General features: G+C 34.5%; 4 protein-coding genes and 1 long non-coding RNA gene across 7 annotated transcripts; 1 reads left to right on the top strand and 4 right to left on the bottom strand.

Moving 5' to 3' along the window:
- Positions 1–2036: 2036 nt before the first annotated feature.
- LOC7458116 (uncharacterized) lies at positions 2037–5342 on the bottom strand. Of its 2 annotated transcripts, none has more exons than XM_024609259.2 (6): positions 5119–5342; positions 4887–4932; positions 4701–4784; positions 3344–3506; positions 2912–3185; positions 2037–2809 (listed from the first exon to the last, which is right to left on the bottom strand). In XM_024609259.2, exons 1-6 carry the CDS (start codon positions 5170–5172, stop codon positions 2618–2620), a joined length of 813 nt encoding a protein of 270 aa, XP_024465027.1. In that variant the 5' UTR covers positions 5173–5342; the 3' UTR covers positions 2037–2617. The 2 variants fall into 2 exon arrangements, with proteins under 2 accessions (XP_024465027.1, XP_002315201.1); XM_002315165.4 differs by having other exon boundaries at positions 3344–3509; positions 5119–5339.
- A 3273-nt stretch (positions 5343–8615) lies between these two features.
- On the bottom strand, positions 8616–9689 carry LOC127905847 (fasciclin-like arabinogalactan protein 17). The gene has a single exon (XM_052456383.1). The coding sequence runs from the start codon at positions 9672–9674 to the stop codon at positions 8631–8633; it is 1044 nt and encodes a 347-aa protein (XP_052312343.1). The 5' UTR covers positions 9675–9689; the 3' UTR covers positions 8616–8630.
- A 1238-nt stretch (positions 9690–10927) lies between these two features.
- Positions 10928–14017, bottom strand: LOC7490369 (uncharacterized). 2 transcript variants are annotated; one of them, XR_002984029.2, is made up of 4 exons: positions 13573–14017; positions 13378–13462; positions 12464–13105; positions 10928–12378 (listed from the first exon to the last, which is right to left on the bottom strand). It is a non-coding gene; the product is annotated as an uncharacterized LOC7490369 (long non-coding RNA). The 2 variants fall into 2 exon arrangements; XR_002984031.2 differs by having other exon boundaries at positions 10928–12594; positions 12761–13105; positions 13573–14015.
- A 3943-nt stretch (positions 14018–17960) lies between these two features.
- On the bottom strand, positions 17961–21006 carry LOC7458115 (PRA1 family protein A3). Its single transcript, XM_002315163.4, has 7 exons — positions 20599–21006; positions 20302–20342; positions 20140–20218; positions 18786–18872; positions 18606–18694; positions 18427–18498; positions 17961–18337 (listed from the first exon to the last, which is right to left on the bottom strand). The coding sequence occupies exons 1-7, from the start codon at positions 20754–20756 to the stop codon at positions 18234–18236; spliced, it is 630 nt and encodes a 209-aa protein (XP_002315199.1). The 5' UTR covers positions 20757–21006; the 3' UTR covers positions 17961–18233.
- An 805-nt stretch (positions 21007–21811) lies between these two features.
- Positions 21812–22513, top strand: LOC7458114 (probable glycosyltransferase At5g11130). Its single transcript, XM_024610715.2, has one exon. The coding sequence runs from the start codon at positions 21812–21814 to the stop codon at positions 22511–22513; it is 702 nt and encodes a 233-aa protein (XP_024466483.2).
- The last annotated feature ends 1408 nt before the right edge of the window (positions 22514–23921 follow it).

The raw sequence follows: 23921 nt of genomic DNA, 5'->3' as shown, positions 1-23921 counted from the left end.
CCCTGGGGTTTTCGTAATAACCAGCATGAATGAGGGTTAGTTTAGCTTTTTTGTTCTCTTCAGAGTATTGAGAATAATTAATAAAAAGGACTAGCGCTTGAAAATTATGCGCCAGCATGCGATGGAGGGTTGTCGTGTTCAAGCAACGCGTGCAACCTCCCCAGTCAGTTAAAAACAGTCGACTGTTGTGTCTCTAGAACTGCCAAGGGAAACGACTGCCGACATGGTGGTCGTGGTGGTGAAATTTGTTCTTTCTCCAATCTTTTCTCTCATTGCCTTGGGATTCTTGATGGTTCAACCAAATTTAAAAGGTATTCTTCTATTTGCTTTAACAGTCCTCGTTATCTTAATTGATGTTTATCTGTTTTATTTTATTTATTTATTTTTTATTCAATTTCTTCCATTTATTGGATCAAAAGGTATCCTCCATTCTCTATTTATTTCAATTATAGTGGTTGTCTTTTTAATTGTTTTTTCTTTAAAAAAAATTCTTTTTTATTTTAATAATTTTTCTTTTCAATTTCATCATATAATTAAAATTTTATATTAATTTTGATTTTTTTATATATATTTTTTATATCATTTTCTTAATTAATCTAAGTCATGAATTTATCATGCGAACTCGGATTCGATTGATTTCAGGCTTTAACATCATGTTATTTTATTTTATTTTTATGTAATTTAATTTTCATGTTGACAAAAAAAACTTGGACCCTTTTAAATTTAAATTTTTTTATTTTATTTTTTGAAAAACAAAACAACAAGTTAGCTCACACAAATGTGCCTAAGCCCCCACGTGTTTTTTTTTTTGGGGTTTATTAATTTTGTTTGGTCATTTTTATTTTTTTCATTCTATCTCATCCTTAGATTTTAGTTTCTCGTTGATTTTTCTTGTTAGCTTTTTCAATAAAATTTAAACATGTATTTTGCATTTTTTATGTTGTTTTCTAATTCGAATATTATTCAACTTAGTGTACAACCTATTTGCTTTTTAAATTTTTTATTTTAATTTGATGTATTATCAATCCTTTAAAAAATTTAATAAAAATTAATTATTTCATCATTTATTTGTATTTTAAATGTTTTTTTTGGTCTTGTATATAAAATTCTCTTTTTATTAGCAAGCTTTTTTTAAAAAAAACTAAACCTTTTTTTCTCAAGCCCACACATCATCCCTATTTTTATTTTTATTTTAAAAACATCAACCTATGAGTTTGAAAAATATTTTTTAAAATAAAAAATTGTTAAATTCCACGGATTTCGAGACTTAAAATCACAACATTTACAGATTAATCTCATGTTTTTCTTTTCTTTTCTTTCAATTGATTTTATTTTAATTCTGATTTCACCTATTGACTTTTTTATGTGTTTGTTCTAAAGAAAAGCCACGACTAAACCATCACAATCTCATGCTATATTGTTTGTCCCTTTCTGAAAAACCTGTTTTTTTTCTCGAATTTTTGTAATCACTTTTTTTATCCATTTACCATCATTGCTTCTTTTTTTTATTGTCTCATTAAAATAAAATTACCTTATTTGACCCGGTTAGATCTTTATAACTTGGATCACAAATTTATTTACTTTTTTAAAATATATTTGCAGTATCTGAACATTATATATATAAAAAAAGACTTCGCATCATAGCACAGTTCCACAGCTAGTAATTACTATTCAGAAAAGAATAAATTTATTCTAATTTCTGAGCAAAGGATCTCAATGTTGAAAGTAAATTCTGTAAAAGATTCACACAGGCCAAAAAAACATGCAGGCAGCGGTGAAAAGAAACATGTACATGATCTTAGATGATGGGCCAAGAATAAAGATACAATAGAAAGCGCATGTTGAAAGCAAATTCTGTAAAGGAAAAAAATTATTCTAATTTCTAAGCAAATGATCTCAATGTTGAAAGTAAATTCTGTAAAAAATCTACACTTGAAAAAAAACACATGCAGGCAGAGGTGAAAAGAAACATGTACGTGATCTTAGATGCTGGGTCAAGATACAATAGAAAGCAGATGGCACTGGACATCACTGAATGATCAGATAAAATTACACATCAATTTCAATATAAATCTATTATTCTACAAGATTAAACGATGAGTGATTAGCGACAATGAACAAAATTAAAGATTAAGATCAAATATGTCAACATTATCAACATATCATGCACCGAATGACTCAATTTGATCTTCCTAACCTTCAGCCTGAAGCTCAGATTCCAAGAAGACCAGATAGTCTGCCTTGTTTATTTGAGAGGCTATGCTAGCCAAAACAACTGGTAAGATTAGCGTGAGATACTTAAACAGTACTCCAGATCTCTGTATATATACATGGCCAGTTTATATGAGAAAAAACCCGAGCTGAAACTAAAGTTTTTGAAAAATAAGGAAAACAATTGCAGCAAAATGAGGGGGCAAAGCTGCGGACTAAATCACATCCATGCCATCCCAACCACTACTCCATAGCAATATAACTATAATCACAACACCACCAGTCAAAGACACACACACCCTGGCATTCTTTACTACAGTGCACCCTGATAGAACCAAGTAGTTACCTTCCACGCAAACTCTCTCTAGTTATCATTTTGGACTTCCAGATTCATGCAGTATGAGGCTTAGTGGAAGAACCAGACCTTAAAGAAGATTGCTAGAGCCAGTTGCAAGAAGAATGCTGCAACCACCATGATTGTAAGATCATTCGGCTCAACTAAGGTCTTTAGGTTTGTGGCAACAAACATACCCGAGTCAATGCCAGCAGCAAGTATAATGATCCAGCGAAGAACCTCAACTGGGATAACCAGCAAAAACTGAAAATATTCCACAGGGCATGCATGTGTCTTTTAAGTCTCTGGATAAGATAAAGATACAAATAAAATTTATGAACCCACAGTAGAGACAGCAATGCTTACCGAGCTTGGAACAAAGATGAAAAGAGAATATCCCCACATGCACCAAAACTGTAGCAGCTTAGGATTTGATTCCAGATATCGAAGTAAGAAATAAAATGCCAATGGCACCACAATTGCATAGCCGTAGACCGAAAACACCGCCACATTCACATATCCAACTTCAAAGCTCCAAGAAGCTTTGTGATCAGTATGTTTCTGTATGAGGTAGGTGGCAAGGTTTCCAAGAGAAGCAAGCACAAATATCAATGTAGTTGAGACCCAGACAGGTCCGTATCTAGCATATTACAAAATTAACAATTAGAGGGTCAGGTGAATCATGCAGTTCTTGTGATTGCATCTTTCTATCTCAAAAAAATAGCTGTAAAACAATGAGGGGAGAAAAAACAAAAGAGAGGGAGGGGAAGAGGGGGAGAGACAGAAAACCAAACTCACAGATCAGGGTTTGCATCAATCCTGCTGAAAAAATCACCACCAAAAGGATAAAAAGAGCTCATCAGTCTGTTGATAACAGTATCTGTATCCACATTGAAATATTGCGTGTACGATGAGACACTAAATATACCCTTCCAATTGTTGGGTGGTTGTTGCTCAAATTCTTCTGCGTGTACAAAAAAAGGTAGCTCTTATATATGAACAAAAACTAGCAACATCCTTGGAAATGAATGTATCATCATAAACTTCAGCATAATTCCCTTGCTACTAATAAAAAAATGTGATGAAAGATATGCATTTCCAATTTTCTTCTAGGCACATGAAAACACCGATCAGATTTCTTAGAGAGCAGCATCATGACTGACCAAAGCATTTATTTTTACCATGTAAATGTGTTTTACAACATTGTTTAAGATGCTTTCCTGGCCTCAAAATTGAACGGAGAATGAAGAACTATATTGGAAACTAGTATTTGATCATGAAGAAATTTTACTTTGTATGAGTGTTCTAGAACTTTAGTACCAAGTATGAATGTAAGTATTCTCTATTCTGTAGTTAAAATAGGAATCTACTTCAAACTACCAACATCCAGCTTTATCATTTAACTGTAGAGTCTATGCCTCCATGTCTCAACAATCATCACCACTAGGACATTTGAAACACCACCAATTTATAAATTCCATTTGAACAAACAAAATGAAAAAAATACTTGGTGATCACTTAAAATACCTAATCTGTGTCATTAAACAAAGATAAGTTACAGGGTTGAAGTACGTACTAACATTTTACAGTCAGGACTAAATATGGAAGGCATTCTTGAATTATGGGCGCAATTATTCTTAAGCACGTTAGCTGTTGCAACTAAACAAAAATGATCGCAAAGGAATAAACCTCTGATAGTAGAAAGTTTGCTTTGAATGATATATAACAACATGACAGATGCAGATGTCCCCAGCACCATGATGTCATTAAGCTATTAGTTTTCGTGCTTCCATAAGAACAACTGACACAGTCCGCATTTCATAGGTACAAAAAATTCACTACATGAGGCCATGATGTTAAACCTCTAATAAATGCATGCACCTTAAATTACTTCCTATAGTTTAGACTTAACAATCAGGTTCTCTTCTTGGAACTCAATTATACAATTCCTCCATGAAAGATATAAAACTTTGAAAAAACATGTTCAGGGAACAATCCTCATTACCTAGACAGCTGTTAATATTAAATTTGTCAAAGTGGAGAAACCATATTCAAGACTTCAATGAAATGTCAGCAACAGTAGTAAGACAGGAGATTAACTAAATTATATTGAATAACATATCCACCAACATAGCGAATTATTTAAAAACCATACCAGGTAGACTTCCAAGAGTTTGATAACCGCGACCACCGCCTCCATTAATATTTGTAGGGAAGGTTTGCATATTTGCTTCAGGAACTGAACATTAAGTTCATAATTGATAGTAAGAAATTCAACTTCAACCATAAACAGAAAAACCCTAAAATTCCAAAAAAAAAAGAAACCAAAAAACTCGTATACCTTCATAATTCACGACATTTTTTGCTTTTTCTTCAGTGACCACAGCCTATAAAGATATGAAAAATCAAGAAAAAATAATACTATTAAGCCACGAGATTCGTCAGCAGCAAGAAATTAATACTTTCCAAAGTAATCTCAATACCCATTCCAATTAAAAAATAACTAAAAAAACGAAAGAATTGCAGAACCAATAGCATTGATTTCTCTAGAGAGAAATCAAGTTGATACTTACAGGTACTGAACCGAGTAAATGGCTAGAAGGGAGATTATCGTAAGACTCGTCCATTAACAAATTGAGATCAGACACCGATATGAAAGTACAAACTAATTAAGTTTTTAGATATTTTTGGGTTGGAGAGAAAATAACCCTAAAATTCTGTTGCTTATCGTAGTCTGGAAGGAAGAAGGAAGAGGAGACTGACTGACTTGTACCTAATTACCAGTATTCTCTCTCTCTCTCTCTGTTTTACAAGATTGGAAGGTGATTTCCACGCTCCATTGCAGCGTGTGAGAACTTTCTGTCGCTGTTGGTACTCCCACCAGATCAGAGCTTTACTTTTCACGGAAACCACGTGCGAAGGATTATCTCGATATTTCACAATTATGGCCTGACGTTTGGGCTTCTTGTTCCGTTATGATAACAGAGGGCCTCGACTAAAACCCAAACCTGAGTAGTATGTACATGGGCCGTCACCCATGGATCTAACTCATTTAATAATGTTTCAAAACTCGATAAAATATATATAGAGAGAGCGTGTGCGTAATTTTCTTGAGAATGACAACGTGGTGTGACGTCAAAAAGAGACCATAACAACGTTATAGTTAAATTAGTCGTATCTTAAGTTTGTATTTTATAAATTATTAATTTAAATCTTGTAAATTTTAAGGTCATTATAGACTTATATAATCATTAATTTTAGAACCCGTGAAACTAATTAAGATACACGCAAACTGACTCGGACACCCATATTAATAATAATAATAATAAAACTAAACTTAAGATAAAAATATATTAGTACGGGGATGACTTCTAAGTGTTTGGGAGTGCAGTAGCGATTGTTTTTCAAAATATTTTTACTTTGAAATGCATCAAAATAATGTATTTTTATTTTTTAAAAAATATTTTTAACATCAGCATATTAAAATGAACAAAAAAACACTAAAAAATATTAATTTAAAATAATAAATAAATAAATAATTTTAAAAAAAATATTTTAAAAATACAAAAACAAACATGTTTTTTATTAAACCGAAGGAATCACTACCCTGCACTTGCATGTCAGAGAAAGAATTTATCTTTGAAGCGGCAGATCTACAAAATGCATGCTTTGATTTTTGTGTTTTTTATTTAATGAAATGTTTTTTAGTTAGTTTATGTGTTAATACGTAGTTTTTTTTTTCAAACGATTTTAAAAAACATAATACTCGCATTAACTTGGTGTGTTTCAAGAGATATCATGAACTGGAAGATTAATCGTATTGATGGAAAAAAAAGTCATGAGCGAATCCTATATAAATTTTTTGTATTCAATTATTTGGAAATAACTTTTCTATTAAATTAGTACCATTCAATGTTTATAATTAGCTAATTTGGATAATTTCAAAATAGCCAGTATAATTAATCAATGCTTATGAATTTTGCATGAAATTCCTCTTAATTGCTTTCAACGTATAAGAAATTATTTTGTATACATATAAGAACAGCTTCCCCACCACATTCCATTGGGCAGCACCTCTGGTGGGCTAGCGTGCCACCTCGAGCCTGAGCGTTACGCATGCTTAGCATCTGTGAGTTCGGGCACATCACTCGAGCCCAGTCTCTAAATGATATGTTTTAGTCTACTTTTAAAATTTAAAAATATGTGCTTAGGTTTTTTTTATTCTCTTCCTTGTTATCGCTCATTAATCCTTGTGTAGAAGATATATTTCTTTATTAATACTCCTTAATATTTATGTGATAAATGTTTTTTCTTGTTAATATTCATTAATATTTGTGTAAAAGATATTTTGTCTTTTTATAAATATTGTTATAATAAAATTACACTTCAGACCCTTCTTCTCATAAAAAGACAAGACTTATAGGCTATAAATACACCAGAAGACATTCAGGACAAATGTTTAGAATCTCTTCATTTTTAATATTTTTAGCACATATATTTTTTATCTTTCTAAAATATTATTATATTTTTTATCCTTGTAAGATTACTAACTTTACCACTTGAGAGACCATGTGTCCATTAAAAGGGATCTTTTGCAGATAATAGTCGCAGGCCACCTTGACTTACCGGACATCAAGTATAAGTTATTAATTACCTTGGTTGTAGAGAATTGATGAGATTATTACTGTCACATTAATGCACGTGTAGATATATCTTTTCTCATTAATACTTATTAATACATGTGAAAGAGATATTTTCCTTCATTAATAACCATCAATCCACGTGTAAGAGATATATTTTCTCGTTAATGTTCACTAATACACGTGTTAGAGATATTTATCATTCATAAATGTAATCATGGTAAAATCACTATTCTTCCTATACTCAAGTAAAACATAAAATTCAAGGGTTATAACTATTCCCTGAATTACCCACCAAGATAAGGGGTTTAAGTTTTTTGTATTAAAAAATGTAAATTCAACACGAGAACAATCTTGTTCTTAAATTCAATACTCTATAGCATATATTTTTTTTTATCTCTATAAGATATTTATTTTATCATCAAATATTCCTTAAATTTTCTAAAACATGATTTTTTACATGTATTCAGAAATATTCATCAAAATAATTTTCTTTACGGTGGATAAGGGAGCTATTTGAGAGTTCACTTAATTAACCGCTAAAAAAAACCTCATTCTATAAACATATCTTATTTTGGAAACACCATCAATAAGTAGTCAGTATAATTACGACCACATCAAATTACATATCAGCACACTAGGTTTACACGTGTATTAAAAATAATGCATTTAGATTTTTGAAAAGCTCCGCGTTTAAACTTGCAGTTCATATATATATATATATAAACTCGAGTCATATCAAAATACAACTCACGCGTGTTAATCTGTAACACAAACTAGATAAAAATTCAAATCAAGAAATTTTAAAATTAACCTACTAAATCAAATGAAGGTTAATAATAATAGCAAATAACTGCTTGTATCCTGAACTTTTTTTCCACGTTTAATTTATTTTTTTTATCAACTTGCAGTGCAGCGCTAACGAGTAAACTAACAGATATCTATAGCATGCGACTCGCAGTTTAAATTCTTTAATCAATTTTTAGTATCTGACTTAATTTTATATTTATTTATAACAATATAAACATATTTATGATTTTTCTATCAAAAGATAAAAAATAAATTAAATTATTTTATAAAAGTCACACTAAACCAAACAACAAAAATGGCATTTATATAGAATCTGTACTTTGATGGCTCGATTAGATTGTCTGTGCAGCTTTAAAGGCAGGATAAGCTCCCGCTACTTGACAAGGATGAGAGTAAAAAATCAAGGAGGAGAATTTAAGTTCACGACTAATGTAGTTGACTCCAAGGTGTTGTTCTCAATCTTGTATCATGACCAGTGTTTCAAGACCCGGACCGGCCCGGCGGGTCGACCCGGGCCTGTGGCCGGGCCGGGTCTAAGCAAAAAATAGGCTGGGAATTGGCCCGGCCAGACCCGGTCGAACCGGAGGGTCGACCCGGGACCCGGCCGGCCCGGCCACACCCGGCTGAGACCCGGGTTATTTTTTTTTAGGTTTTTTTGATGCCTCAATGTTCAGCCCGTAGATTATCTGCTCTGGTGCTCCCGGTTCACTCAACTGGTCCGTTGTAAGCTTAGCCATTGCTTCATCATTTGGGGCTAAAACTGTTAGCACATACCCTTCAGAGACCAATCTTCCCATTTCAGTTGCTAATGATGTTAGATTCACAAGAATATCAGCCATTTCATTGTATCCTCCATATAAAAGAAGGGTTTCAATGAAATCTTTAACTTGTTTTTCTCCATTGAAATGGTGATGAGGTCCACCTGGACCAGGAGCTGGAGCTGGGGCAAGAGATGGGCCGGGCGCCATTGCATCATAGATTGGTAGCACCGGGGCTGAACCGGGTTTTGCTGGTGGTGCTGGTTTCTTCAACCTGTGTGTTCTTGGATCAACCTCTGGTGCTCCTTCTGGTTTCACAGCTGAGATTGATTGCAAACTCCTGCGATTGTTGAAATCCTGCTGAACAGATCGTGGGATTAGCAACCTTTCTATCCCATGAATCACTCCATCTGGCCTCTCCACTGCATTCACCTGAATGATTTTCGCCGAATCTATTAACTTCTCGCTGGATTCCTGACTGCTGAGTTTGACTCTATCGCGGCACAAAGTGCTGTGATGTTGAAGAGAAGAGTTATGGCTAGGATTGATTATGTTGGGTACAATGTGGTAAAGTAAAAGAGTCTGGAGAGACTTGAGATTGCCAGGTTCAAGCAAGAACCTCTTGAATTCAGGATCAAGATCGCGTTCAAGAGCTTCGTTCTTAGGAGCAAAGATGGTGATATTGTGTTTACCAACAGCATCTTCAAGGGTTTGTAAAAGAAGTGCTTTTTCAACGAGTTCAGCTAGTTCTGTATAATGGGAGTCGAGAAGGGCTACAAGAACGGAGTTTGAGTTGATTTGGCCAGAATAAGTGTCATTACTATGGTTTTCTTGCAATGCAGAAAAAGAAAACCCCAGATGGAAAGTAGAGACAAGAAGAAATGTGAAGAAAATGTTAAAACATGACAGAGTTACCCCCATATTGTTTTTTATAGGTTTTTTTGGGTTGACCCGGGTTGACCCGAGTCAACCTATCTAACCCGTGATCCGGAGGGTCGACCGGGTCAATGACCGGATCGGATTTTAAAACTATGATCGTGACAGTGATTGACTGAGCTTGAACTCTTCCACTGCGACTATTCTACCCTGCATGCAACATTATCTTCTACATCTATGTATCCTGGAAACAAGGGGTTTCCTATTTTTTTTTTTTATATATATATATATATATTATTATTTTTTTATTTTTTATATAAAAAAATGAAGCCAAACTATTCGTTTCCAGCTAATTTGAGCTAAAAGTCTAATTCCACCCAACGGCCAATATTTCAATGACATCAGAACGCATACTTTCAAGTCTTATATATGGATATGATAAATTATAAATCATCTGGAAAGGGCAAGTGTTTAATTTAGTAGCTTTTTAATCTTCCGGCTCTTGTTTTAATCAACCAGTGTGTCGCCTCTGTCTCCCCTTCCAGGAAATCAAAGGTCTATTGACTCATTCTTTGGAGCAGCTAGCTTACATAAGAGTTTATCACAAAAAAAATATATATACACACAACACCAAGGTATAATCATTTATTAAAATCGTGTATCATTTCTACCAATTATTAAAAAAAATAACAAATTTGTCACTGATTATTTATTCAATTTCCTCAAAAGCCAAAAACAGCTTAAAGTCGTTTTATAAGTCCTCTCGACTACTAAAAAACAAAGAGTCTGGCTTAGTTCATCTAATCTACTAGGTTTATTTAATTTCTTGATTCTTGAGAGAAATCTTTTTACAGTAAATAATTAAAAAATAAAGATGCAGACTGTAAATTTACAATACCAAATACATAAACACTAATTTTATTAAATATAATATTTTTAGATGTATTTAATTATTTTGTGGTAACATGAGTGTTCACCTGCGCGGTACACACTCATGTTAGTATGTTACCACACCAACTAACCTATATTATTGTATGCCCACAAAATAATTAGTGTTGCTATTAAGACTTGAAAACCCCCCCCTTTCGTCTAGCTACTTGTTTGGTTCTTCATTGTTTAATCTCAACTAACAATTAAAATGATGTATAAGAATATTTTATCACCCCCATATAATATAATTCTTCAGCTCATTAATTTATCTCAGAAAAAATGAAAAGAAAATTCTGAACAACCTCCCATCGCTTTCATTACTGTTATATACTTGGTGGATTAGAGGATTATCAAGTACGATATCAGGGTGGAGGAGTTCAACTCACTGATTGAAGATGGAAATATAATAACCTCAACTTGTACAGTACTAATTAATTCCATGAAGCAAGATTCTGTATCTAAAAACAGGGTTTAATTGCGCTATAAAATAATTGGATTTCACTCTCGTCTTCTCTCTTGAGTATCCTCTTATGAAATGGAAGGCCTTTAAATAGCTAGCCGTTCCCCGCTCTCCTCCATTGCTCAATAACACATTAATTCAACAGCTTTAATCGCTGCTTTCCTCCTTTCATTTTGTTTCAGTTCAGGACAGGGAGATGGCGAGAATGAGCATGCCATCATCTCCAAGGCCTCAAATGTTACGACACCCCAGTCACATTCATCCTCTTTTCGAGTTCCACCTACCCGTAGGGGGTGAATTCATCTGCGATGGTTGCAGGACCTGTGGTTACGAGAAGAGCTACAGGTGCAACTATTGCAATTTTGATCTTCATGAATATTGTGCCACTTGTCCCATAAAGCTCCGATCTGGCTTGCACGTGCATGAGTTAACACTTGTCAACCTTGTTGGCACCCGCAAAGTGTGTGACATATGTGAAGAGCGTGTTGACGGGCTCTTCTATACATGTAGCTTTTGTGACTTCAACGTGCATCCAGTTTGCACACAAATTCCGACGAAGTTGCAGCACGGCCACCTCCCTAACCATTCCTTGACACTTCGGCAGCCAAGGATGTCCAGTTGGTGCGTGGTTTGTTGGGATGCTTGCACATCATGGCGTTACAGCTGTGATATTTGCCAAGTGGATGTGCACTTGGACTGCGTTTATGAGCCATTTTATGAGCTCGAGAGCCCACCTCGATCTCGGTCCATGGAGGCATATATGGGTTCACCGCAATTCGAGGCATGTCTCGAGAACCCATCTTCCTCTCGCTCCACCCGAGCGAACATGGGCCCACGACAGCTTATGGGTGGTTTCCATGGTTTTCCTATGATGGTTCCTAACCAAGGACAAATGGGCCATCTTGCAGCCTACCAGGCCCACAATGGCAATCAAGGTCGGAGGAGGAGTAAGAGGAGGAAAATTATCTCCGCTGTGGCCAAGTTAGCTGCTAATGTGCTGTTTGGTTCTGTGATTGGTGTGATGCCATTTTCTCCAGAAGACTTTTGGGGATCTTAGTCCTCAGATCCTACATTTCATGCTCTTGTAATCTCTTTCTATAGATTTGGCACGGGGAGCGCGCTCACAAAAAGAGCATCTGCCACGCTGTTCTTCATTCTCCCCACAACGGACGAATGGAATAAACCAAGAGTATTTTACGAGCCTCTTCATCAATGATTATGATGGTGTAACAACTTGATGGTTTTCTCATCCCAAAAGAAAAGGGTGAAATCCCAATAACACATGTATTGAGTTTGTAATGACGGTTATGATTTGAGGTCTACTGTGCCTTTTTTTCCAACTCAAGTACACCTGGTTTGCTGTAATCATGTAAGTTTCCAAGAAATCAGTGGGATTGCATTTATATTTTCATTTACCAGGTTTACGTTTGCTTTCAATTCTTACCAATGGCCGATATCTTGAATGTTTGGTTTTCCCATGGCAGATGCCTCGTTCCTCCAGTAATCCTCCATTCTTCCTTGAAAGTTTCTCAAGGACTCATTTTTTTGGGCCTTTTAACTGGGTATGAACTTGAGCTAGTGTTTTTATTTTTAAGAGCAAACTATTCCCTTGTCAGATTTTTCTCTAAAATTATTCACATCTAAACTGAAGAGAATTTTATTTTCTTGTAGAACAATTCAAACGTTAATACGAGATAATAATTTAAAAAGCGGATCTATATATTATCAGATGAGCCAATACCTCAGTAACCTTCTCGGGGAATTGGTTAGATGCTTTTCTTTTTATTTTTCTTTTTCTTTTCAATTCTCTGCTGATTAATTAACAGACACGCAAATCATAGGTATACAATCCACACATCAAACCTGGTACATATATTGCCTGAAGAGGATTAATCCTCAATTAAACACACACAATGTAAGAAGAACCCTTTTATTTTAAGGTCAGGGGGGATATTGATAACAAGGGAAACGTACCATAGGGAAATACATATTTAACAAAAAAGAAAAAAAAACGTTCTACATCGGCATAATTTTGTCAGTTATACATGCAAGTTACCTTCTGACGTGCACCCCACCAGAGAAATTCCTGAAATTATTAAAGCACAACTAGTTACAAAGTGAAGATGGAAAGATAATAATATATTTTGGACAATTAATTCTTTTTCCAATATTCTTTTGTGATTTTAAATAGTGATTTTTTTTTTGAAAACCCACAATAGCTTTTGCTTTTAAAAATTTCTGTTCTAATTGATGTTTTATTGATGAAAGATTGTTAAATTTGATTGTATCGATCAGCTGGTTGAGGTTAAAGCTTAAAGGAGACTTTTAGAAATGTTTATTGACAGGACGGAAACTCACTGGAACTTCAAGTTTGCGATGGCTTCGATAACGGAGAGATGATAATGTCAAAATTTTGTTTTGAAGGTGACTTCTAAAGTGCCACCTGCAATTGCATAAGTTGCGCCAAAAAGATCAGATGAAAGAAAGAGGGAAAATCTGTAACGCATGCATATGATCCTGATCATAATTAAATATATATATATATATACACACCGCTTCTATGCTTGTGCGGGATTCGCTTCTTCTCCTTCTCTACTGTAGTGTAGGAGCTCACGATCTTCTTTTCTCTGACCTCATGCTTCTCCTCCCTAACGACTAGCCTCTGTTTGTCGATGGTAGTCTTCTTTTTTTGGTTGACGACTACTTGTTCAAGGGCAATACGATTTCCCTTTGATATAGGCCGGTGCTTGTGCGTCGTCTCGGTGGTTATGGTCACCTTTTTCTTTGAATCCTCTATGGAAGTTGAGGTTTTCATCTTCTGGGTTATGCAGCCATGAGAGTGATTATCACGAGGAGTGATGAGTGACAGTTGCCTTTGGCGATGACTTGAAGAAGCCATTTGTGAATTGTCAGATAAAAATCGAAGCAAATATTGGAAATCAAATTGATGAGAGGTTTGAGTTGCGGTTAGTGTTTGATATATACAATAGGAAATATATAGAGGGCAAAAATTTATTATACTTGGGAGTGCTAGTCGAAACTACACGGAAAGTAGACATTCATTTTCGTGGAAATATCCTTGCATTTGGTTTACGACTTGACTTGATAGTTTCACACCGAAACCTGCGAAGACTAGGCATTTCCTGTGTCGCTTTCTGCTGCTTCTTATTTTTTTATCCGTGTTAGGTAAACTATTTATGATAGCTTTGACTGCTTCTTATTTTTTTTTTCGAGCATAATAAAAATATAATTTTTTATAAACAAATAAAATACACATGAATATTTTAGAATTTGATCGTTTACCATAAATCAAACCAAAATCTTGATATGACTCGAAAACAACCAAAAAAACAAAACCAAAGCCAAAACACAAATTAAACACATAAAAATTCAAAAATTCTTAAACAAAACGGATCAAACACAAAAAAACAAAGAACATCTAAACCTAAGCTCAACAACGTGAAACCCAGATCATACCAAATACGGTTAAAACAAAGGCTCGTATATGTTGGAAATCATATCAGGATTAATACTCTAGCATTCATTCACTTCAATTATCACTAACAAATCATGATTTTATCAAAATAAGTTTCGATATCAAAAACTTGTTATTAATACAAATAAACCCTAGATTGTCAACTAGTAAAGTTACCCGAAGGGTTTAGTGTAAAGAAACGGACCAAAACTGGTCCGAATCATGGGGCCAGGGTAATGTTCTTTCCAAAAACACAAAGAACATTGTCCAAAAACCCAATCATGAACCCAGCAAAAGGCAGCCATTGTCATACCTAAAAATGATATTTTTGGCTTCCAACACATGTTTTCTTTAACCCAACATGTCACACTACCTTACATGAACATTTTTTAATCTAAAAAACTAACAAATAACATCAAAATCATGCATCGGGTAATAAATAAAAAAACTACCAACTTAAAACATGCTACATGTTCATGCAATATGGATTTAAAATTGGATTTTCTAAACTCATTTTGATCATGAACAGACCTAATACAATCAAGAAGAACATTCTTGCTTGAACATGTATTTTTTAAATTAAACAAAAACAAAAACAATATTATATATCAAAAAAAAATAAACAATAGTATTATTATATAAAAAACAACAGAAAACTTTAAAAAATCAATAAAAAGGCAGCATTGAAGAGGTGAATACAATATTATTTATTGAGCATTTCAAGTTTATTTTCTATATTTGTAAACATAAATATAAAACGAAAACAATAAAAAAAACCTCAAGCATGCCACAAAAGACCTATTTTTGGATCATAAAACATATCTAGAACAACTATTTTTTTATATTGCTTTTCTTTGAAAAGTTGTCTCTCACAACCTACCATCCTTTCAAAGTTCAGAAAATCTCATACGTTAGGTTTCTGGACCTTTACACTTAGGTTTCTTATGAATATTTTTCTAGTTTTTTTTATCCTCATATTCTCTCCTTCTTAGCTTTCTTTTTAAGGGGGTATTTATAGAGTTTTGTTAAGATTTTATGAATTATTAAATTCATTTCCGACCTCTTGTTCTTAAGGTAAATATTGTAAACCTTTAATAAGAAACCATTTAGGAGACTTTGAGTATGAACACACAAAAAGAATGTTGGTTATTGAACAACTGTGTTTCAGTCATGGTTGACTAAGTTGCCTACTTTTGAGACCTCGTTAGAGCAATTCTGATGTCATCATCACCTGAGATTATGTGAAGTTGGTAAAGGGGATTCACATCTTTCATTTGGATCCAGTATTGCGTAATCTGGAGGTCTATTGTGATATCCCACATCGGAAGTGAGCGTCCAGAGCCAGAGCCTTATTGGTGGTGCTAGTTGCTAACATGTTGTACGAGGTTTTGGGGCAATGCGTGGCTGCCAAGATCAAAACCGTGAGGGGGACCTGGGTAGAAGCCCTGAAAATGGATGGACTGGGAGGCCCAAAGCGAACAATATACAGCATGTTGGGGCAGGCTGTTACATTTGGTATCAGAGCCGAGGACGACTCGTCTTAAGGTGGGGGGATTGTGATATACCACATCGGAAGCGAGCGTATAGAGCCAGGGCCTTATTAGTGGTGCTGGTTGCTAACATGTTGTACGCGTTTTGGGGCCATGCGTGGCTGCCAAGAATAAAACCGTGAGGGGGACCTGGGTAGAAGCCCTGAAAATGGGTGGACTGAGAGGTCTAAAGCGGACAATATACAGTATGTTGGGTCAGGCCGTTACATCTATAGCTCTGTATTTATTTGTTTAAAGTTGCCAACTCGATCAGCCAAAACTGTCAAAACAGAGGTCACTCTATCGAATGATGTGTCACTCACATTCTCTTCATTAAGTTTGAATGATGTGTTATTTATGGTTTTTAATTTGGGATTGACAAATTTCAATTGAGTACATGTTCTCTCAATTTCTTTTAATTGTACCCATAATTGCCTCCAAAAATTTAATTTCAAGCAATGTCACTCATGTCAAACTCAATTATCAGCCTCTAAGTTGATTTTTCTTTCATTTTGATCTTTGGTTATGAATTTATACATTTTGACTCTTAATTGACCAACAAACTTTTATTTTTTCAATTTGGTCATTGATTTGGTAAATTTCAACCCCCTCGTTCACGTGTTTTGTTCAGTTTGGTCTTTGATTTTAGATTTATTGCATCAAGTCTCTAATTGTCCATCAAACTTCAATATTTATGTAATTATACCCACTGATTTGACCAAATTAACTTTTGAAAATTACAATTTGACCCCAGACTTTAATTTCTTCCAATTAAGTCTAAATTAACTTCAAAAATCATTTTTTCTTGAAATTAAACCCTTAATAAAATCAATTAAACCTTGAAAAATTAAATTTGAGTCCTTAAACATCAAATTTTGAATTTCCCAACTCAAATTGAATTTTCTTTACCAATATGACATCCATCATTTGAAAATACACTGTCAAAATTTTCAATGTTAGATATTTGGTCCACTTCATCCAATCTTTGGCAATTTTGGTGTTCTAATATATTTTTCTTACTGATATATATTTTTTTATTTTCTACCAATATATATATTTTTTTGTATTTTCTTTTTTTCCCTTTTTTTCTGATTTTTTGTTTACAAAAATGAATAACAACAAACTCAATTTTTACAACAAAACAAACAACCTCTAAAAAGCAAGCAAATTACAAAGTTGTCCTCTGAAGAGGCTTTCACGATCACTTGACGCGGTGAATGATGATTGAAAGATGAAAGATCAATTAATTATTATTTTTTTACATTTTTTAAGGAAAAGAAAAGGAATTAACGTGTGTATTTGTTTTGTACTAACAGCTGGGATTCAATGCGTCCCGTGCTTGTTTTTACAAGGAATTAGGCCCCATTTCTTTGTTTTTTTTTTGTTGGAAAGTGTTCTTACAAAAAAATATTTTTTTAAAAAATATTGTTTTTAGATTGATTTTTATATACTAATATTAAAAGATAAAAATAAAAATATAATTTTAATATATTTTCATGTAAATAACATTTTAAAACACACACACACACACACACACACATATATATATATATATATATGCAATCCTGTGACTTTCCAAAGTAATCAAGGAGCAAGTTTTAATTCTTGCAACGGGCCAATTTTAATCTTTCACACACACACTCACTCACTTATACATATGCAATCCTGTGACTTTCCAAAGTGATCAAGGAGCTAGTTTTAATTCTTGCAACGGGCCAATTTTAATATTTGACTTTCCAATGCCAGATGCCTCGTTATCAAACAAAAGTTTTCTTTTGGTTCACAAAAGTCAGGAGACGCACACCACGAGTCTAGAGATTACAGTCCCATACCCAACCCCACCGGCGATTTGTAAAATGGTTCCATGGATTTACCACTGGCAGCAGTGTCACCAAACGGTAACCAGCACAGAAGTTCATCCTCAAGGCATTTATAAATGAGGAAATTTAAAATCCATTTCCTACTAGAAAATTCCCCATGACTCTCTGACGAAAGATCTAACATACAGCCAAGCGACCGTAGAAGCAGATAGCAAAGAAGGATTTTGCAATACTACAAGCTACAGACTAGTTCATATTGTTAACTGACTCAATATTAAGATGAGAACTATCCATTTACATTTTACAAAGAATACTCTCACTTTAAATGAAACGCAAGGTACGGAGCAGGATTTGCACTAATCCTGACGTCCTTTTTAACTCCGCAGACAGTTAGAGCTCACTGTAATTGCGCCAGACTGCACGAAATTCTTCACGGAATGTGTTGAGGCGTGCTTTCAGGTTAGGTGTTCTGAAGCTTGCATGGAGAACAGTGACTGCAGACGGAAATGTGAGTAATCAATTAGATCTAAAATTTTCTACAAGGGATTGCTCAAACCAAATATATAGGAACCGTGAAATTTACCAAAGATGCTAATGGCGTACGCCCACGAAACATACAAAAGACTGCCAGAAGAATACCACAGTAGAAAACTGGCTGCAAAGAGATGTTGAAAAGAAAGAAACATTTGATCAGGTATCATTAATTACAACTCAAAATATCCCAGAATTGTTTAAGAAATAGAGCCCAGGGATTTTAACTACCAGCTGAGAATAAAAGGACAAACAATAAACGAGGCTGGCCACAAATGTACACTGATTTTTTCGCTGATGGACGGCCACGGATAACAGGCCTGCATAAATTAAGCATGTGTGGTAAGTACAACTGCGATCCATTTCAGAAATGGGCAATAGAAGGTAAATTAGTAGTTTTTACTAACTCACATATGCGGAGGTCTCATCTTTGCCGCCAAATGTGGAGAAAACTTCCTTACAGTTCTTGTTACCTTCTCACTGAAACTAGCTGCAAAACTGCAAAAGAGGACAACCAAATGTTATTGTTCGCTGCATATATCATGTCATAAGAACAACTAAAGGTATGTAGAATAATTATAACACTGCACAATCATTGTCCAACCTCTCCCCCAAACTCCACAACTCAGAAGCATAGCATAGCTTACACAGAAAAGGCGAAAACAACAGCCAACTTCAAACACATAATTCTTGATAACTTGTTAGGTGACCTGTTTTCTCCATTGTAATCATCATTAACAACCTACTTCAAATGTTGTTGTTTGCTGCATATATCAATTCATAAGAACAACTAAAGGCATGTAGAATAATTATAACACTACACAATCAATGTCCAACCTCTCCTCCAACCTCCACAACTCAGAAGCATAGTGTAGCTTACACAGAAGGCAAAAACAACAGCCTACTTCAAACACGTGATTCCTAAATAACTTGTTAGGTGACCTATTTTCTCCATTGTAATCATCCTTGACTGCCCCCTGCCCCCAAGCTGCTGAAGTGGCATAGGAAGGTTCCTTCAGATCCTTCCCTATGTCTCCAAACAAGGTGAATACCCAATCCTTCACTTCTCACCCATAACCCCACATCCATCACCCCCCCCAATCCCACCTAATGAACACAACCCTAGGAAATATAACAAGCACCCAACATCTATATCAATTTCATGCTAAGGATAATCTTTTATGGAACATCCTTTGAAATCTATTTATCAAGCTAACTCATCTAAAATACAAAACCAACTACTTCCACAATTACAAACCAGTTTTTCTTGTTGAGAAGAGGAACAACCATGACACAACATAAATTCATACTATCTTTATATTGAAATCCATGCTCCCACATGCAAATAAGAAGACAATTAATCTGCACCTCCATGACCTTCCATGCCAAATACAACAAATTCTAGACCGTCAACATTCATAATAAACCGGGTTCAATTTAAGAAGAAGAAATTAGAATGAAGTTTCAAAGAATTCAGAAGCTTATAGTTTGTTGCCTACTTTGGTAGCTCTTTCGAAACCAGAAAGATGACAATAAAACAATTGAATCATTCTTCAATTTAAGAAGAAGAAAGTAGAATGAAGTTTCAAAGAATTCAGTAGCTTATAGTTTGTTGCCTACTTTGGTAACTCTTTCGAAACCAGAAAGATGACAATAAAACAATTGAATCATTGTAGCATTTCCATAATTTTAAGCACCTCAACAGACCACCAAAGAAACAACAAGAAATTAGGAACAAAGGATGCGTGAAGTTTAAGCAGCATACCTATCATTAAAGAAAGCAATGGCTAGAGCTGACAACGCGGTGGCTAGAATCGCCAGAGGCCTTAAGATACAAGCAACACCTGAACCAAAATATAAAGATTAGTTCTAAACACAAAAACTCTTCAAGGTAAAATGAAATAATATTGGGGATCTGTTTCCTTACCAAGAATCAGTAGTATCAAAATGAAGTAATTTGTCCGATAGCTACACATAAAAAGATTTAATAAGAAATTGAAAACCCTTAAACAGATGTCAAATAATAAGAGCAATCAATCGCAATAAAATTCAAGATTTCCACACAGACTGGTTGATTAAAAAGAAACCCTAGATTGTGCATCACTGTTGACTAAAATTAACAAAAGATTAGATCAAACTAAAAACGTGTGATCGGCTTTAAATTAAACAAAAAATGAACAAACTAAATTCAAATTAAAAAGAGAGGGGGGGGGGGGGGGAGTACTAGTAGAGATTGCATTTGAGGCGGCTACTCCACTTGGAATAAGAGCGAGGAATCGTGAATTTGGAGAGGAATTCATTGAGAGGACGAGGAGGGGATGTCCAATCTATTTCCTTTAATGCCCCGATTAGATCTTCTGCTGTTACGTTTCCCCAATCCATCTCCCTCGGATTTTTTTGGTAATAACAACAATAATAAGAAAAGCAGCAATATCTAGTGCTTCTTAAATTGTCAAAAAAAAAAAATCAAAATCAGGTTTTATATCATACGATTTGAAATGAAGAGAAGAAATAGTATTGTGAAGGAATTTTGCAAAATGTTTTTGTAAAAAATCGACGCTTCTATAAAAAATTTTCGTGTCGAGAAACCATGTGGTGGGGGTTTATTTATTATGCTATGCGGAAAAGAAAATAGAAAATAATTGCTACTTTTTTTATATGGGAAAAAACTTTGAAATAAGTATGGCTGAGCCCTGGTTCGAACTGAGGACCTCTTGCGTGTGCGTGTAGAGTGAAAACCAACTGCACCAACCAGACAACCGAAAATTTTCGCCCTTTTATTATAATTGACATGAAATAAGTCAAATGATTCTTTTATGTCGATTTATCACTACATCATTTCCCACGTGTCACGAATAGAACCCATCTCGCTTTTATTAATCTCACCGGCAGTGACGCTCCCTCCTGACGTTGCTTGCCTGATTCCCAGTTTGGGCCCACAAGAACGGTCGCGTCGCGTTTGCACTATGGTTTTCCTGCTCATTAAGCAGCCTCGGTGACCTCGTTCAGTTCCTGCTTCTGCTCCATTGACCATGCTCTCTTCATCTTCAACCTCAAAACTCCAAAAAAACAGAAAATTTAAGGTTTAAATGCGCGAAAGTTCTTGACTGGATGTTAGAATGTCTACTTTTATTTACTTTCTCTGCCTTTCTCTCTTGACTTCAGTTTCCAAATCAATGATTGACTCCACCTCACTCTATCTCTCACCCACCATACTCTTCCCCGATTACCAAAACATGCTCATCTCTTTCAAAATTTACATTTATACCCCTCCAAACGCCCTTTCTTTCTCTTCTCCCACTGAATCTAATTTTTTCACTTGTCTCCAAAACAGTCCCTTTGTAACCCAGAACCCAGAAGAGGCTCACCTCTACTTTGTTCCTTTCTCCTCCAATCTCTCCACGCGCTCTGTCGCGCGTTTTATTAGAGACCTCAGAATGGAGTTCCCGTACTGGAACCGCACTCTAGGCGCAGATCATTTTTATGTATCCTGTGCTGGTCTGGGTTACGAGTCTGACCGAAATCTGGTGGAATTGAAGAAAAACTCGGTTCAGATCTCCTGCTTCCCGACGACTGAAGGTAGGTTTGTGCCTCACAAAGATATTACATTTCCTCCACACGCGCAGGGGAACAGGACAGCGAAATATCTAGGTTTTGTAAGATACAATGAGGTTAAAGAATCGAATTTGGTCAACGAGTTGAGAAAAGATTCCGATTTTCTGATTGAATCCGAGCCGTCAAATGGAATGACTTTAGTGGGGAGATTAGGGAGTAGTGTTTTCTGTTTGTTCGAGTATGGAGCTGATGTTTCTGGGATTGGTGAAGCATTGCGTTTTGGGTGTGTGCCTGTAATGGTTATGGACCGTCCGATGCAGGACTTACCGTTGATGGATGTGATCGGGTGGCAGAAGATTGCTATTTTTGTGGGATCCCGTGGTGGTGTTAAGGAAGTGAAGCGTGTGTTGGATCGTACGTGTAAGGATGATGAGTGCGCGGGAAGAAGGAGATTGGGTGTGGTGGCAAGCCAGCATTTTGTGTGGAATCACATGCCGCAGCCGTACGATTCGTTTCATATGGTGATGTATCAGCTTTGGCTTAGGCGGCACGCTATTAGATACGCCCGGAGAGAATTTGTCTAGGCCTTGAAACGTTGGCCAGGCAAAATAATTTCTTTGTTAATTAGAGAGATGGTCTGTTCTGTTACTACTTACTAGTATACTGTAGGAGATTTCCCGTAATTTTTACGGAACTTTCTTATGGATTAGAAATTACATAATGATGATTGCATGTTGTATTTGAAATATAACCTCATCATGCTATTGATTATGTGTTACTGGATAGGTGATTCACCTTCGTAAGTTGATCTATTTTTTCTTCAATATAAAAAAAAATACAATATAAATATTGTTAAAAAAATTTAAAATTCAGGTCATCAACTCGAAAAAGTTTAATAAATTCAACTAGTTTAATAAAATAAAAAAATTCAATATTGATTAGATATAAAAAATAATACTTGCTAATATCATAAAAATATATATTTACAATATTTAACATCCTAGTAATCTTATTTGCTAATAAAATAAAAATTAAATGAGAATGGAATAATTATATAGAAATAATAGTGAAAAAAAAATGAATCTCAACTTCCAACAAATAAAATAGAAAAATAATAAAATTAAAAAAAAATAGTTTTAAAAAATAAAATCGACTTGAACCTGTCCAAGCCAGCATATAGATGAATTTTTAAAAACACATCCTTCAGAGGAACCATAAATGATAATTATTTATCATCTCGCCCGATCAAAAATATAACCTAGTTAGGGAATCGAGATGACCCCTTGAAAAGCAGGCTGAATAGTGTTATGAAACTCAATTATACAACTAGTCTAATATTAAATGATGAAATTAAAAAAATAAAATAAAAAACAATTAAAAAAAAAGTTCAAGTCAATCCTGGTGAACCTTTTAAATACATGACCCGGGATATAATATCATAATGACTCCATTGAAATTAAAGTTTTTTTTAAGTATGAATTTCCAATGAACCCAATGATGAGGGATGCATTTTTTTTTAAATAGAGATTTAAAAACAATTGAAGTCAACTTGGCTTAATCTTCAGAACTTGTGATGTTGACTATAAGGTCGGATTACATCATGAAATGTAGACCCAAGAAGATAATAATGTCAAATTATCAACCAACCAAAATAAGTAGGAATAAAATTAAAAAAATCAAAAAGAAAAAAATATAGATCTAAAAAAGAATGTGGATCAAACTTGACATAATAATAAAACAAAATAAAATTACAAGAAATGAAATAAAAACAATTTCAACTAAGAAAAGAATAAGAAAAAATCAAAATCAAAAGAATTTAGACCAAATCTAACATAAAAATCAAATATCAAATGATAAAATTGATAGATAAACAAGTTCAATAAAAGATTTAAGATCAAATATTGCAATTAAAAAAACAAAGACCTGATTTGATTTAATAAATAAATAACCATACCTTTTTTTTTTCTTACAATGGGCAACACAATTTTATAG

Source organism: Populus trichocarpa, chromosome 10, assembly GCF_000002775.5.
Source record: "Populus trichocarpa isolate Nisqually-1 chromosome 10, P.trichocarpa_v4.1, whole genome shotgun sequence".
NCBI classification, from domain to species: Eukaryota; Viridiplantae; Streptophyta; class Magnoliopsida; order Malpighiales; family Salicaceae; genus Populus; species Populus trichocarpa.
This window is presented reverse-complemented; position numbering and strand designations above follow the sequence as displayed.

Coding starts and splice junctions, on each gene's coding strand:
- LOC7458116 (XM_002315165.4), bottom strand. CDS start 5,172: ATGGACGAGTCTTACGATAATCTCCCTTCTAGCCATTTACTCGGTTCA. Junction 4,785..4,886: donor AAATGTCGTGAATTATGAAG/GTATACGAGTTT, acceptor CTTAATGTTCAG/TTCCTGAAGCAAATATGCAA. Junction 3,510..4,700: donor AACTCTTGGAAGTCTACCTG/GTATGGTTTTTA, acceptor TTGTACACGCAG/AAGAATTTGAGCAACAACCA.
- LOC127905847 (XM_052456383.1), bottom strand. CDS start 9,674: ATGGGGGTAACTCTGTCATGTTTTAACATTTTCTTCACATTTCTTCTT.
- LOC7458115 (XM_002315163.4), bottom strand. CDS start 20,756: ATGGATTGGGGAAACGTAACAGCAGAAGATCTAATCGGGGCATTAAAG. Junction 20,219..20,301: donor TTTGATACTACTGATTCTTG/GTAAGGAAACAG, acceptor ATTTTGGTTCAG/GTGTTGCTTGTATCTTAAGG. Junction 18,499..18,605: donor TGTCCTTTTATTCTCAGCTG/GTAGTTAAAATC, acceptor ATCTCTTTGCAG/CCAGTTTTCTACTGTGGTAT.
- LOC7458114 (XM_024610715.2), top strand. CDS start 21,812: ATGGAGTTCCCGTACTGGAACCGCACTCTAGGCGCAGATCATTTTTAT.